Raw genomic sequence first — 16,723 nt, forward strand, 5'->3', positions numbered from 1 at the left:
TAGTAGGGAAGAGGTGATTGCATAGCCATCTTCCAATATACCTGAAGGACTCTCCCCCTGGAAGACGATGCCTGCATTTATTTATTTTTTGCTGCTACGGAGGGCACGACCAGAACCACCAGTTTCAAGTACCAGCGAAAGGAGATTCTGACGAAAAATTCGGTAAACCTTTCTGAAGGTAAAGGCCGTTCAAGATAATACCTCTTGTTTCAGGGATATACGGACAGTGGTCTTTATCACATACACAGCCCAACAGGACAAGGACAATAATCCACCAACAGCATACAAATCAATATGGCTAACCTGATCCAAAACACCCACCCACCTCACTCACACACGAAAACAAAGATCACCACAGCCAATCACAAGCAAACAATCGCACCCTAGGCCAACCCCAACCTCTCTCACCACCAAAGGAACACAAGTGAACAACACAAACAACGCTGACCCCAAACTCTACATACATTAAACATGATAGAAACACCGCCACCCGACCCCACCCCCATCTATCTTCCCTCTCTCCCCCCCCTTTCTTTTTTCTTTTTTTCTTCTTCTCCCCCTAATGCCTCAACAAATGAAACGGATCTGTAAAAATGTTACATGGAAAAAAAATATGAGGCATTACACTTCTGTAAAACAAGAAAATCCTTAATAAAATATTAAAAAAACAAAAAACAGTGGACAGTGGTGGGTTCTCCTTCCTTGGACCTTTTTAAGCAGAGCTTGGGTGGCCACCTGCCAGCGATCCTTTATCTGTGATCCCTGCATTGCAGGGGGTTGGTCTGGATGACCTTCCGGGGTCCCCCACACCTCGCTAGAATTCTATGATCCTTTGGTTCCAGGCGGGGACAAAAAGCTCAGGGCATGAAATAAGACCTGTGGAGGAAGTGGTCTCTGCTCCCCACCCCTGGATCAAGGCTAAGGCGGCCTTTTGGCCTGATTCTATGACATTTTCATAGGATCATAGAGTTTGAAGGGACCCTGAGAGTCATCTAGTCCAACCCCCCTGCGATGCAGGAATCTTTTGTCCGATGTGGGGCTCGAACCCGCGACCTTGAGATTCAGAGTCTCAGCTATCCCATCTAAGTCGGGTGGGGGGATTTCATCGGTCAGAAATCCTGCGATTCCTGCATTGCGGTGCTTAGATTTGTTGACCTCGGGGACTCCTTCCAGTTCTGTGGCACTCTGCTTGTGCTCAGAGGCACCCTGAGCGTTGAGCTCTCTGGCATTGAAATTGGCAAAGTGGCAAGCCCTGGATCAAACTCCTTATCTCGCACCCCACCCTCCTTTGGAGGTGCCAAGTTTGGAGCCACCTTGAAGGAAGGGAGTTAAATTGAAAACAATTTGGTGAGGATTATTGTATTCTGCTCTCGGCTCCCTGAAAGCTCTTTCCAATTAAATGTTTACAAGAGGCGAGAAAAGAGTAGAAGCTACCCATCATTTGCTGACCTTGAGCTACAAAAAAGAGAGAGAGACATGGAACGTGTTCCGAAAGCCGTGTTCTTTCGCTTTTAATTATGTTTATCGTGGCGACGCAGAGGAATAGTGGCCTAGACGAGGCAGAAGGAGCGCTTGCTGCAAAGCGGGTCTCTGGGGAAGCAGTTGTGAGGGGGGAGAGAGAGAGAAAGAGAGAGACACAATGGCTTTGAAGATGGAACGCCTGTCTTAAAAAGCCAAAAAAAAAAAAAACCCCCAAAACACTACACCCAGAACAAAGTGGGGAATGTGGGAAAGATCTTAAAAGCACCAGAAGCTACATATATTTCGAGCGAGGTGTCCAGCTTGGAGATCGTCAAAGCTCAGGGAGGAAACCCCTTCTCTGCTGCGGTTGTGAAAAATAAATTCAATTGCCGGTTTCTGCCTTTTCGTGGCGCCGTTCCTGCTCCCTGTAGGTGAATTACTTGCTATCAGAAGATGGATTTTTTTTCTCTAGAGGTTCACATTTCGTTTGGGTGCAGAAATCCCCCAGGTGGGCAGACCTTTTGCCATGGGCAACGCAGAGGATTCTGGGAGGGAGATCTTTCAGTTGACCAGAGAATTTGCCCTGGAGACGTGACGAGAGCGGAGGATTCTGGGAGAGACTTCTCCCAGTTGGCTAGAGATTTTCCCATGGGCAGCGCAGAGGATTCTGGGAGGGAGATCTTCCAGTTGACCAGAGAATTTGCCCTGGAGACGTGACGAGAGCAGAGGATTCTGGGAGAGACTTCTCCCAGTTGGCTAGAGATTTTCCCATGGGCAGCGCAGAGGATTCTGGGAGGGAGATCTTCCAGTTGACCAGAGAATTTGCCCTGGAGACGTGACGAGAGCGGAGGATTCTGGGAGAGACGTCTCTCAGTTGGCTAGAGATTTTGCCATGGGCAACGCAGAGGATTCTGGGAAGAAGATCTTCCAGTTGGCAAGAGCGTTTGCCATGGCAAGAGCAGGGGATTCTGGGAGTTAGCTATCCCAGAATCCTTCGTGGCAACAGAGTGGGGCATTGCGGTGCAAGACCTGGGGGAACATCGCTTGGGGTGCTGCGGGGTCAGGCTGGCAAGAGCTGCTTGTGGCCACGGGGTCCTGTCTCGCACGGCCATGGCGTGGTCTCCTCAGCTGCACTTGCAATAGTAGGCGGAGATGGCATTGGCCCAGTCGCCGAAGATGCCCTTCCGGTATTCCTGGAGACGCGGGAAGGCGCCAGCTTTGAACTTGCGGGTCTTGCCACCTTTGCCCTTGCTGGACCAGACGGTCAACTCACATCTCTGCCCCACCACCAGCGAGGCCACCTTGTTGTTGAAGCCAGATGGCATGTAAGGCTGGTCCTCGTCCGGCGGCACCACCAGGACGCTGCCAGCGCAGCACTGGTCGTAGTAGGGGCTGTTCTTGGTGTAGAGCTGGGCGCAGATCTTGGTGCCGTTGGCAGTCTTCAGATCGGCCGGCGCCGGGCACTGGGCCCAGGCCATGGCGAAGAGCAGCGGGACGAGGAGAAAGGTTGGCGAGGTCTTCATCGTTGCAGCGGTTGAGGGAGGAGGAAGGTTGAAGCCTGCGGCGAAGAGGCTCGCTTTTATAGAGCGCCGCCCAGGGCCGAGGCGGGCACAGAGATAGCAGGAGGGAGATATGGGTGGGAAGGTGGCAAGCTGGGCTGCCCTGTGCCAACCCAGGTGGCTGGCAAATCAAGGCGCCCACCCACAACCGCCTGTTTTTTTGGGGTGGACATTCTGGGAGCTGGGCAGAAAAACACCCTTGTGTGCACCGAAGAAAATAAATATTAAGTGGAACTGGGGAACGTACAGCGATATACAGTCATACCTCGGGTTGAATACACTTCGAGTTGAATACGCAGTCTCATTTTAAAAGTAGCCGTAGATCAAAACCATAAGGGGAGGGAAACATAAGGGTCAGACTGAGTCCAAACCAAAGGCCAGGCAGAACAGTTGTGTCTTGCAGGCCCTGTGGAAAGATGTCAAGTCCCGCAGGGTCCTAGTCTCTTGTGACAGAGCGTTCCACCAAGTCGGGGCCAGTACTGAAAAGGCCCTTGCCCTAGCTGAGACCAATCTCACCACCTTGCGACTTGGGACCTCCAAAATGTTGTCATTTGTGGACCTTAAGGTCCTCTGCGGGGCATACCAGGAGAGGCAGAAGATATTTTCCTCTGAAAAGTTCAGCATTTTCCGCATAGTCATGTTGATACAATCCAAATGTTTTCTCCCCAAACTTCAGAAGTGCAGGATGTTGTAAAACTGTGAGGCTAATGGGACGCGGGTGGTGCTGTGGGTTAAACCACAGAGCCAAGGACTTGCCAATCAGAAAGTCAGCTGTTCGAATCCCCGCAATGGGATGAGCTCCTGTTGCTCAGTCCCTGCTCCTGCCAACCTAGCAGTTCAAAAGCGCATCAAAGCGCAAGTAGATAAATAGGTACCGCTCCGGTGGGAAGGTAAACAGTGTTTCCGTGCGCTGCTCTGGTTCACCAGAAGCGGCTTAGTCATGCTGGCCACATGACCTGGAAGCTGTACACCAACTCCCTCGGCCAATAAAGCGAGATGAGCGCCACAACCCCAGAGTCGTCCACAACTGGACCTGATGGTCAGGGGTCCCTTTACCTTAATGGGTGAGCTTGGACTAGAGGACCCTGGTGGAGGGGGTCCCTCCCAGCTCTAAGGTAAAAGGTAAAGGTACCCCTGCCCGTACGGGCCAGTCTTGACAGACTCTAGGGTTGTGCGCCCATCTCACTCAAAGAGGCCGGGGGCCAGCGCTGTCCGAAGACACTTCCGGGTCACGTGGCCAGCGTGACATCGCTGCTCTGGCGAGCCAGAGCCGCACACGGAAACGCCGTTTATCTTCCCGCTAGTAAGCGGTCCCTATTTATCTACTTGCACCCGAGAGTGCTTTCGAACTGCTAGGTTGGCAGGCGCTGGGACTGAACAACGGGAGCGCACCCCGCCGCGGGGATTCGAACTGCCGACCTTTCGATCGGCAAGTCCTAGGCGCTGAGGCTTTAACCCACAGCGCCACCCGCGTCCCGCCTCCCAGCTCTAACCCTGACCCAAATGGGGGTCCTAACTTGGCCACAATGTGGAGACATTTCTTTCCCCTTCCTTTCTTCCCCCTCCCCAGCTTCCAGCAGGTAAACAGCAGGAATACCACCTTCCCCCAAAGGAACACCTGCAGAGACTATCGTCTATCTAATCTTTCCACATTGGAACATTTCTATTTTTGTTTCCCTCCGCCCTCCACCTGCTGCCTCTCCCAAGGCCCAGGTGCAGATTTCCCCTGGGTGGGGGCACCCTGCCTCCCTCGTCTCAGCACCCACCCACCTGCGTGACCCTCAAGGTCACCCCTGATGGATGAGCTGCAGCTGCCAAGCCCTGGTGCTCTTATTCCAGCCGCCTTTTCATCTTGATAGCAAGGTGGGGGTGGAGAGGTCAAGGCGCCTTCAGAGTCAGACCCTGCCTTCATTTCTCTCCATGTCGCCTACACCGACCGGCAGCAGCTATCTGGCCTTTCGAGCAGGAAGTCTTTTCTGCAGCGGACTTTTTGCTCGTGATTTGAACCCAGCACCCTGAGCGAGTCACATGCTCTGGTTGCCGCTGACCTGTGTGCCTGAAAATAAGGATTCCAGTCCTCATGACTTTCAACACTGATTTTAAATGGGAACGGGAGAAGTGGCCTTATATTGCTTCCTTGGTCCTTCTACTTCAGTACTGTAAGCACGGACTGGCAGCATCTCTCTGGGGTTTCAGGCAGGGGACATTTCCAGTTCTACCTGAAGAGGCAACCAGAGATTGAGCCCGGGTCCTTCTACTCTTGAGCTACCACCCTTCCCCAAATTTTTATTATTTATTAAATTTGTATATCGCCCGTCATCTGCAGCACTCAGGGCCATAGCTGTCAAGCGTCCCTTATTTGGCGGGAAACTCCCTTATCCCAGTGCCGTGTCCCGCTGCTGTCCCTTACTGATGATGTCCCTTAAATTTCCCGGGTTTCAAAGGAAGCAGCTCCTCTCCCTCCCTCCCTGCCGGCCAGGGAGGAGGGAGGCTCCAACTGGGTTGCTTGGCTGCGTTGCTCACCCAATAAGGAGTCTAAGTTGACAGCTATGCTCAGGGCAGTTGACAATGTAGACATGATGAGATAAAAACACAAAATACTTAATAGAAACAAGAGTAATGTTATAAGAAAAACTTCTCCCTTTCCCTTATGGGGTATTCTGGAGCCTGTATGGAGTCGGTGATGGGCAGAGAGACAGGCCCCTCCCAAACAAGGAAATTTCTCCCATAACCCCCCCCCCCCCAGGTCTGGAGCGAGACTTAGCCTAATTGTACCTATAAGCAAAAGACATTAACTTTTTTAAAAATACTCTGATTACATGTTGACTGACAGTGTTGAGGTCACTTGTGCGTCTCGAACCGAGACATATACACGAAATATTGGTGCAAAATGTTAAGCGCAGCTATTTCTCTGGGTGGACTGGTTAATAGCTTCTCAAAATATCCTCGGCAAATGGAGCAATACTTTTGTTCCCATATTAAAAAAGGGCAATGTGGCCCAGTGGTTAGATGGCATTGGACTTCGTCCGAGGAGATCCGAGGGCACATCGGGGTGACGCAGCCGCCAACTCTCCCTGGATAGTCTACATCGGAGGAGTGTCGTCTGGACGTCTGAGCTCTCTGCAGTGCAAGCTTATGACTGTTTGTTCATTAAGTGATCCCAGCCGCCACAATAATACCTCTTTGGAAGGCTGGATGCGGTTTTCGTGACTGCGGCAAATTAAGACCTACTTGAGAAGCAGAATGGGTGATGAATCACTAAGTAACATTGCTGCTAAATTGGCAATTGAAAAGGAATGATCAAAAGCCCTCGACCTTGAAGCTGTTGTCAATCATTTTGCAGAAGTGCAAGAGAATCGGTGTGTTCAGATTCTCCCCCCCTGGATCTACATCCTTTTCCATTGCCTCTCGGTGATTGACAATCTAATCAGCCAGAACTGATGCAAAACTTTAGGTGTATCCAGATGTCTCGGTTGGCTCTTGCCGGGAGTCTGCGTTCCTGGTTCGGCCTGCGCTGGTTCAGAAAGAACTCTTTCCTTACAGGGAGCCTGTTGTGTGTCAATAATAATAATAATAATAATAATAATAATTTATTTATACCCTGCCCATCTTCCCCAGCCACTCTGGGCGGCTTCCCCAAAAATATTAAAATACTGTAATACATAAACATTAAAAGCTTCTTTAAGCAGGGCTGCCTTCAGATGTCTTCTAAAAGTCTGGTAGTTGTTGTTCTCTTTGACATCTGGTGGGAGGGCGTTCCACAGGGCGGGTACCACTACTGAGAAGGCCCTCTGCCTGGTTCCCTGTAACTTGTTTTTCGCAGGGAGGGAACCACCAGAAGGCCCTCGGAGCTGGACCTCCACGTCCAGGCAGAACGATGGGGGTGGAGACGCTCCTTCAGGTATACTGGGTCGAGGCTGTTCAGGGCTTTAAAGGTCAGCACCAAGGCTTTGAATTGTGCTCGGAAACGTACTGGGAGTCAATGTAGGTCTTTCAAGACCGGTGTTATGTGGTCTCGGCGGCCGCTCCCAGTCACCAGTCTGGCTGCTGCGTTCTGGATTAGTTGTAGTTTCCGGGTCACCTTCTAAGGAAGCCCCACGTAGAGCGCATTGCAGTAGTCCAAGTGGGAGATAACCAGAGCATGCACCACTCTGGCTAGATAGTCTGCGGGCAGGTAGGGTCTCATCCTGCATACCAGATGGAGCTGGTAGACCGCTGCCCTGGACACAGAATTAACCTGCGCCTCCATGGACAGCTGTGCGTCCTAAATGACTCCCAGGCTGCGCACCTGGTCCTTCAGGGGCACAGTTGCCCCATTCAGGACCAGGGAGTCCCCCACACCCGCCTGCCCCGTCCCCCAAAAACAGTACTTCTGTCTTGTCAGGATTCAACCTCAATCTGTGAGCCGCCATCCATCCTCCAACCGCCTCCGGACACTCACACAGGACCTTCACCGCCTTCACTGGTTCTGACTTGAAAGAGAGGTAGAGGTAGGTAATTTGTACGTCAGTGAAACCTCGTGTGGTGTGATGGTTACGAGTTTTAGGACTAGGATCTGGGAGAGACTTGGGTTCGAATCCCCAGCCAGCCATGGAGCTCATTGGGTGCCAGTCACCATCTCTCAGCCAAACCAACCTTCCAGGGCTGTTGTGAGAACCATGTACACCACTGTGCACTTCTTAGAAGTATAAAAATTAAGTAAATGCTTGTGGAGTAACTCTGCCTTGTTTGAAAGCCCTGTTCTCTTTCTGCAATTTGGATTTGGTCAATGTATGCTATATGAAAAATATTATTATCTAAATTAATCAATGTATGACGTATTTTTTTTTTTTGGGGGGGGATGTTTAGAATGGCATTTTTAGCATCAAATATCCGGTTATTTCTCTTTCTTTCTGGGGGACAGGGACACAACTGGAAATATACGGTACTTTGCCACTTCCAGGTAAAGGGACCCCTGACCGTTAGGTCCAGTCACGGACAACTCTGGGGTTGCAATATCAAAAGCAACATGATGTCCAGAAACAATAACAATGTGGAAAACTTTATGGAATAATTCAAAACGTCAAAACTAACAAACTGAAGTCTCTGAAAGTCCTTAAATGAATCACGGTGCCAGACTTTACCCAGCAGAGAGTAACCTGTGAAGCTTTGTATAATCAGCAAATTAGTTCAACACTTGTAAGTCGAAAGATATGTAATTTCTTCATTAACTGAGTATTTTTCATTATATCTATTCAAAAAAAGATTGGGTATGTAACTTTTTTATATTACAGTATATAATTTCTACGCTATTTGAAGTTGTTGTTATGCATGTGCAGGTCATCGTTTGAATATTTTATTTTCAGTTAATGAAGAAATTACATATCTTTCTACCTACAAGTGTTGAATTAATTGGCTGGTGGAGAATTCAATGAAACAGTAGTGGTTATCTGGAAACACTGTTCAACAGAGTGCAGAGTTGGACATCAGAACTGAACATTTGCTGATATTGCTGACTCATATTTTGCAACACAGGGGTTGGATTGTTGACTCTGGGGTTGCGGTGCTCATCTCGCTTTACTGGCCGAGGGAGCCGGCGTACAGCTTCTGAGTCATGTGGCCAGCATGACTAAGCCGCTTCTGGCGAACCAGAGCAGCGCACGGAAACACCATTTACCTTCCCACTGGAGTGGTACCTATTTATCTACTTGCACTTTGACGTGCTTTCGAACTGCTAGGCTGGCAGGAGCAGGGACCGAGCAACGGGAGCTCACCCCGTCGCGGGGATTCGAACCGCCGACCTTCTGATTGGCAAGTCCTAGGCTCTGTGGTTTAACCCTTGCCACTTCCAAGCCCCCCTTATTACTATTTTTTCTGGTGTTGCCGCTGCATGCAAAAAGCCTGGCAGCATCTCAACGTAGGCTTGGCTCCATGCCTGTGAACCTGGAGAGCTGTTGCCAGCCAGTGCAGGGAATACTAAATTAAATGGACCAATGGGTCCAACTCGGTGCAAGGAGCTTCCTCTGTTCCGCTGCCGAGCGCTGCATCCGCTCTTGTTTGCAAAGTATTGCAACGGTTGCAAGAAATCCACATTATTGCATCTTTCCTTTTTAATCCCTTCCTAAACAGCAAAAAAAAAGCAAGATCTGTGACGCAATGGGGCGGAGCTCCTAAGTCCCCGCCCCCTTCCCATGTCCTTTAATGATTGGCTGTCCTCTTACCCGCTGTCGCGCCTTTCATTCATTCCTCCCTCCCTTCCTCGGGAGGGGGCGGGGAGTCGATGACGCACACTGCTCATATACATACGGCACCCAGCGTGCTTTGCGGCAGCCCGCCGGCGCTACATACCGGAGCAAAAGCGGCGGGTGTCTTTTCAAGAGGGACCCGGAACGAAGACGAGAACGGGGGGACACCGTGGAGGGGCTTTAGATTCTATTTCAGCTTCGGAGTGCGGCCGCAATCGGCTCGCCCTCACCTGTCTAGCCCTCTGACGGCAGGGCTCCAGCGCCGGCCGAAGGGAACGGTAGCTTTGCGCAGTGGCAGTATCGTAGCCAATGAGGTTAATCCGAGGCGCGATTATTGCTAATTGAAAACTTTTCCCAATACCCCGCCATGACGACTTGAAATATAGTCGGCAATGGCAATTTTTGACAGTCTCTACGGAGACTGAATTTTCGCTTGTTCCCAAAAATAGATTTAAGGTTTTCGTGGAAGAAACTTTAACTCTTCTGGTTTGTGTGCAAGTTTTAACTTGTGGCTCGTGTTTCACATGGGAGGTTTGTAATTGTTTCTGCAGGAGGTTGATTATTTTTTTCCGTAATATTTCCCTCCCTGGATTTCTTGTTTTTCTTCTTTGGCGATCCATCGTAGCCGAGTTAGATTGTCTTCCACAAACACGGTTTTAACAATGAGTCCGTAAGTGACTGTGGAGGCCAATTCTGGATCCTCATGTCCTTCCACAGTGGGGACATTGGTTTCTGGGCAGGAGTTGATCCTGGTGTGGATTTGCCAGGCGTGCCTTCCTCTCCGCATGTTTCTCCCTTGCGTCCTGAGTTCGAGTGTCTTCAAAGCCCAGGACACCTTTGGTCAAGGCTGTTCTCCAACTGGAGAGCTCACAGGCCAGCGTTTCCCAATTGTCGGTGTTTATACTTGTATAATTGTAGGTGTTTGGTACGCGGGTGGCGCTGTGGGTAAAACCTCAGTGCCTAGGACTTGCTGATCGTCAGGTCAGCAGTTCGAATCCCTGTGGCGGGGTGCGCTCCTGTTGCTCAGTCCCAGCGCCTGCCAACCTAGCAGTTCGAAAGTAGATAAATAGGGACGGCTTACCAGCGGGACGGTAAACAGCGTTTCCATGTGCGGCTCTGGCTCGCCAGATGCAGCTTGTCACGCTGGCCACGTGACCCGGAAGTGTCTCCGGACAGCGCTGGCTCCCGGCCTCTTAAGTGAGATGGGCGCACAACCCTAGAGTCTGTCAAGACTGGCCCGTACGGGCAGGGGTACCTTTACCTTAACCTTTTATACTACATTTTTTTAGATTTGCCTTGAGACAGTCTTTAAACCTCTTTTGCTGACCACCAGCATTAATGCTTTCCATTTTTAAGTCTGGAATAGAGTAGTTGCTTTGGAAGATGATCATCAGGCATCTGCAAAACATGACCAGTCCAACAAAGTTGATGTTGAAGAATAATTGCTTCAACACCAGTGATCTTTGCTTCTTCCACTACACTGACATTAGTTCGCAAACCACTGTACGCAACACTGCGCTAGATGGACCAGCCGCCCAATGACTGTGTGAAGCAGACTTGATATAATTTGCACCTGCCAAAATCCCCCCACCCTGAAAGTAGAGTACAGTGGTACCTCAGGTTACAAACACCTTGGGTTACAAACACTTCAGTTTACAGACTCCACTAACCTGGAAGTAATATCTCGGGTTAAGAACTTTGCCCCAGGATGAGAACAGAAATCACATGCTGACAGCGCAGTGGCAGCGGGAGGCCCCATTAGCTAAAGTGGTACCTCAGGTTAAGAATGGTTTCAGGTTAAGAAAGGACCTCCAGAACGAATTACGTTCGTAACCAGAGGTACCACTGTAGTTGCTTTGGAAGATGATCATCAGGCATCTGCACAGCATGACCAGTCCAGCGAAGTTGATGTTGAAGAATCATTGTTTTGACACCGGTGATCCTTGCTTCTTTCAGTACACTGGTATTAGTTCACCTGTCTCCCCAAGTGATGTGTCAATTTTTTCAGAGACACCATTGATGGAATCTTTTGAGGAGTTGGAGATGGCGTTTGTAAGTGGTCCATGTTTCACAAGCATGCAGTAAGTTTGGCAGCACAATAGCTTTGTAAACAAACACAGTCATAGCTCATGTTACGTTTTTTCAGGTTGCGCCCTGCGGCGACCCAGAAATACCAGAAAGGGTTACTTCCGGGTTTCGTCGCTCACACATGCTCAGACATGCAAAATGACGTCACACACATGCACAGAAGCGGCGAATCGCAACTCGCACATGCGCCGCTGCGGGTTGCGTTCTTTTCATGTTGCGAATGGGCCTCCAGAACAGATCCCGTTCACAACCAGAGGTACCACTGCATTTTAGTTTCCCTGCGAATGTCCCGGTCTATGGCAGCCCTAGCAGGGGTAGCATCTCTAGTGGGACTAAGTGATGCTTCTTCTGGGGTAGTTTGTCCATCCTTGGTCCCCACCCTGAACTCAGCTCTCACCTGTGGCTCCTGGAAGCTGTGACAGCACCCACAATCTTGGAACGGCTTCAACTGTTTGGCTCAAGCAGGCGAGGGGAGTCCCAGGTGAGGGGAGCTGATGGGTCTCAAACCCTCCGCGAGTTAGGGACCCCCTGCATGTGAATTGGATTGAGGCCAAGTGTGTTTCCAACGGTCAAGAAGGTGGTTTCTGCCCATGCTGTAGAAGGAAGTGAGGGGCAGGTGGGGCTTGTCCACTCTGGAAGGGGGTCTACTGGGGAGAAGGAGCACTCCGATCCTAAACCTCCCTCCATGAGCCAGTCGCCCATTCCTGATCTCAGTGACCTTGACAACCGGGAAGGTCAAGGGTGAGACAGGCAGGTCTTAGGCCTGTAACTCGCTCTATGTGGGGATGCCCTTGAGACTGACCCAGAAACTCCAGTGGGTGCAGAATGCCGCAGCGAGACTCCTTATGGGGTCCTCGCTGCGAGATCACATTCACCAGCTGCACTGGCTCCCAGTGGAGCACAGGATCAGGTTTAAGGTGCTGGTTTTAACCTTTAAAGCCCTATACGGACTAGGACCCTCGTACCTATGGGACCGCCTCTCCTGGTATGCCCCACAGAGAAACCTACGGTCCGCAAATAAAAACATCCTGAAGGTCCCAGGCCTCAGAGAGGTTAGGCTGGCCTCAACTAGAGCCAGGGCTTTCTCGGCTGTGGCTCCAATCTGGTGGAACGCTCTGTCACAAGAGACTAGGGCCCTGCGGGACCTGACATCTTTCCGCAGGGCCTGCAAGACAGAGCTGTTCCACCAGGCCTTTGGTCAGGGCGCAGCCTGACCCCCTCCTCTGGCAATCTGTACAGAGTCTTGCTCAATAGTTGCCATCAATTTGACTTTAATTAATTTTTATAATGAAAGGTTTTTAGAATGTTGGATTATTTTGATTGTTGTCAGCTGCCCTGAGCCCAGCTTTGGCTGGGGAGGGCGGGGTATAAATAAAATTTATTATTATTATTATTATTATTATTATTATTATTATAGGCCTCACCAGGTAGTCGGTCCACAACTGGCAAAGCAAAATTGAAATTCCATGGTCGCATCTCCACGTAGAAATCTTTTCCCCGATGCTTTTTAATATCTTTATGTGCCCAGATTATCTGGAGCTTTGGCCTGGGTTGTCATCAATATGCTGATGACACCCAGCTTTATCTGTTGTTGATGGTCGTCCTGACTCGGCCCTGGACACTCTGATCAGATGCTGGGAAGCTGTGGCTGGATGGCTGCGCGGGAGCCGGTTGAAGTTAAATCCTTCGAAGACAGAGGTCCTCTGGCTGGGTCGGGATGACGTGGGGTTGGGGGGCCAACACCCATCTCTTGCGGGGGCTCAATTAGTGCCAGCGCCTTCTGTCAAGAGCTTGGGTGTAACCTTTGAAACCTCCCTTTCCATGGAGCCACAGCAAAGGTGGCATTTTTCCATCTCCGCCGTATTAAGCCGTTGGTCCCTTACCTCTCTCGCCCTGATCTGGCCACAGTGATCCATGCGACAGTCACCTCCAGGCTTGACTACTGTAATTTGCTCTACGCGACGCGGGGCTGCCCTTGAAACTGACCCAGAAACTCCAGGGGGTGCAGAATGCCGCGGTGAGGCTCCTTACGGGGTCCTTGCTGCGGGATCACATTCATCCAGTGCTTTACCAACTGCACTGGCTCCCGGGGGAGTCCAGGGTCAGGTTTAAGGTGCTGGTTTTGACCTTTAAAGCCCTATGCGGCCTAGGACCCTCGTACCTACGGGACTGCCTCTCCCGGTATGCCCCGCGGAGGACCTTAAGGTCCACAAATGACAACATGTAGGAGGTCCCAGGTCGCAAGGTGGTTAGATTGGCCTCAACTAGGGCCAGGGCCTTTTCAGTACTGACTCCAACTTGGTGGAAAGCTCTGTCACAAGAGACCAGGGCCCTGCGGGACTTGACATCTTTCTGCAGGGCCTGCAAGACAGAGCTGTTCCGCCTCGCCTTTGGTTTGGACTCAGTCTGACCCTCATGTTTCCCTCCCCTTATGATCTATGGGCTACTTTTAAAATGAGGCTGCATTTTAAATGGCATTTTAACCTGTATTTTAAATTGGTTTTCTTTCCTATTATGCTTTTACTGTAATTGTACTGGTGTTAGCTGCCCTGAGCCTGGCTCTGGCCAGGGAGGGCGGGGTATAAATAAAATTCATTATTATTATTATTATTATTATTATTATTATTATTATTGGATGGGGGAGGCTCCTTCCTGAACTCCTGGAGAGCTGCTGCCAGTCCGTGTCTGCAATACTGAACAAAAATGGACCGGTGGTGCAACATAATCTGCCTGGCACTAAGGCAAGATTCCTGTGTTCCTCAACTGTGAAACTAATTCAATTTAACCAATTCATTTTATCCTGCGCGTGCCTACTCAGAAGTAAGACCGGTTGTTTTAAATGCTGCCTACTCCCAGGTACAGGATTGCAACCTGAAGGTTACATTCTCTCCATCAAGCGGCGGCTGTTTCCCTCTGGCGTGAAAATACCTGCAAATTCGCCCGCACCTGCCCATTAGATCTGCATTTCTGCAGCGTCTGAAATGATGCTTTTAACAGAGGACACAGCAGAACGGTCCCCGTTGTAGCTTGTAACGCAAACCATTAATGCTCAGTCCCCTTTCTTTCTTCCCCCCTCCCGAACCTCAATTAATTTCCATCCCTTTTATCCTCCCGCATCTGCTGGCGGCGGGAGATGGTGGTGTGCCCGGCCCTGGCAGCGCCAATTACACCGGCCGTTTTCGCTCTTGTACCTTCGCCCTACCTCCAATCAGCCAACATCCTCTGACTCCATTCTGGAACCCGGTGAATGGGAAGCAAGAGCCGATGCGCTTTGCAAATTGGCGCAATTTGGAGGACGGTGTGGAAAAGGTGCTGTGTTCCCTCCCTGGACCACTGGCTGCTCCATGTGACTGGCTACACGGCTCGCTTCGCGCCCGCGAATGGGGAGGCAGGCAATTTATACACCCATTTCACATTTCCTCACCTAATAGTTTTATGTCTCCGGACAAGCTCCAGTTGTTTCTTTGAGAGCCACTGCTAAGTAGTTTTCTGCCTTCTGCGGGTAAGGTTGAGTCGCAAATTAGCTTTAGCGCAGGGAGGGTGGGGGTCTGGGGAGAGGAAGCTCACACACACACACACACAAACACACACCACAGGCTACAGAGATGGAAAAATTCAGAAGGAACATCAAGGCGAACCTCAGGGATGTGTGTATTTTAATGGATCCTTAATGGACAACTCTAATGATGTATTCGCATCTCGAAAGGGGCCTGTCCGTAATAGAGGATGCTGAACTTTATCCTGGTGTGACTTTGATTCTGTCCGCCTCTCCCCTGCAATAAGGATGGTTGGCGTCAAGAGTAAATACAGAGATACTGCAGGTGAATCGTGGGTGAAGACAGATGTATTGCAGGTGAAAAAGTGTTCTCTAAATAGCTTGGCCACTGCTTCTCTCTCTCTCTCTCTCTCTCTCTCTCTCTCTCTCTCTCTCTCTCTCATTACAAATACATCAGAGTGTGCTCTTTAGTCTAAAGGCTTTGCAAGCATAAAAACAAGAAATAGCATCCGTTATTAAAAAATGAATCCAAAACAGCAGCACAAACAGAGAAGCCTTCTTAATTTAAAAGAGCTTGAGCTGTAAGGATTGAGAAAGCGAAGAGGTTTGGAGCAAACAGAAAACTCCTCTGCAGACACTGAAACGACCCCACAGGGGGTCTTCCTGGGGAGAGGATTTCAGACCTGGTGGGTATTTTTTCCTGGTGTCTACCAACCTCGATTTGGGTGTCTGGTGTGGATCGTGTGTGTGTGTGTGTGTGTGTGTGTGTGTGTGTGTGTGTGGAGACCCAGAGGAAGAGGCCTCCTGGGATGATCTGTTCAATACCTGAGTGAATTCACGTAGACCCTTCAGGTGTCTGTTGGTTTATTTATTCCATTTCTACCCCACCTCCAGTAGTGATGTATGGAAGTGAGAGCTGGACCACAAAGAAGGCTGATCGCCGGAGAATGGATGCTTTTGAATTCTGGTGCTGGAGGAGACTCTTGAGAGTCCCATGGACTGCAAGAAGATCCAACCTCTCCATTCTGAAGGAAATCAGCCCTGAGTGCTCACTGGAAGGACAGACCCTGAAGCTGAGGCTCCAAGACTTTGGCCACCTCAGGAGAAGAGAAGACTCCCTGGAAAAGACCCTGATGTTGGGAAAGATGGAGGGCACAAGGAGAAGGGGATGACAGAGGACGAGATGGTGGGACAGTGTTCTCGAAGCTACCAGCGTGAGTTTGACCAAACTGCGGGAGGCAGTGGAAGACAGGAGTGCCTGGCGTGCTCTGGTCCAGGGGGCCACGAAGAGGCGGACACCACTAAACGACTAAACAACAACAACACAACTCTAGGATTCTATGTATTTTCTGTGACTAAGTTTCCCATTCTGCCACCTTCGGGGTGATGTCCCTGGACCATTGGGGCCCACCAGCACCCCTTTCTTCCTGACGCTGCCTGTCTGGGAAGCCAAGATTTCCCTCCGACTCACACACTGGGGAAGTATCATTAACCGTTTTCCTTTCAGCCCCCACCTGCCACTGATTCCGCCTGCACATCGACGAGGCTGCGGAGAATTATTTCAACTTAATGTCAGCATTAATCACCCAGGAGCTAACGACGCATTGATGGGATTAGTAATTCCCCCCCCCCCGACATGTAATTCAATTAAACACCTCCACTTGTTTCTTTTTTCCATTTAAATAAATTAAGTCTTCTCCATCTGCTGCCAAAACACCGATGTAAAGGTTAAGCCGAAGAGGGAGGGGGGAGCGGGTCGCAGACAGAGCAGCGCCGAATTTTGCTGTCCCCGTTTTTCATCCCCACCAGAGCGAAGGAAACCGGTGATAACCGGAGATCAGCTGCAAATTTTGAGCTCAGACAGTAGACGGGTGGGCAGGAAAAACACCAGACTC

General features: G+C 50.3%; 1 protein-coding gene and 1 long non-coding RNA gene across 2 annotated transcripts in view; both read right to left on the minus strand.

Moving 5' to 3' along the window:
- LOC310684923 overlaps nucleotides 1-16,723 on the minus strand; it is a 174,854-nt gene that overhangs the window by 4,811 nt on the left and 153,320 nt on the right. The gene's annotated exons all lie outside the window — the stretch shown is intronic.
- Nucleotides 1,307-3,297, minus strand: SYCN (syncollin). The gene has a single exon (XM_083456421.1). The coding sequence runs from the start codon at nucleotides 2,982-2,984 to the stop codon at nucleotides 2,586-2,588; it is 399 nt and encodes a 132-aa protein (XP_083312547.1). The 5' UTR covers nucleotides 2,985-3,297; the 3' UTR covers nucleotides 1,307-2,585.

This window comes from Podarcis tiliguerta, assembly GCF_965153285.1.
Source record: "Podarcis tiliguerta genome assembly, chromosome: 8".
In the NCBI taxonomy this organism is placed as follows: domain Eukaryota; kingdom Metazoa; phylum Chordata; class Lepidosauria; order Squamata; family Lacertidae; genus Podarcis; species Podarcis tiliguerta.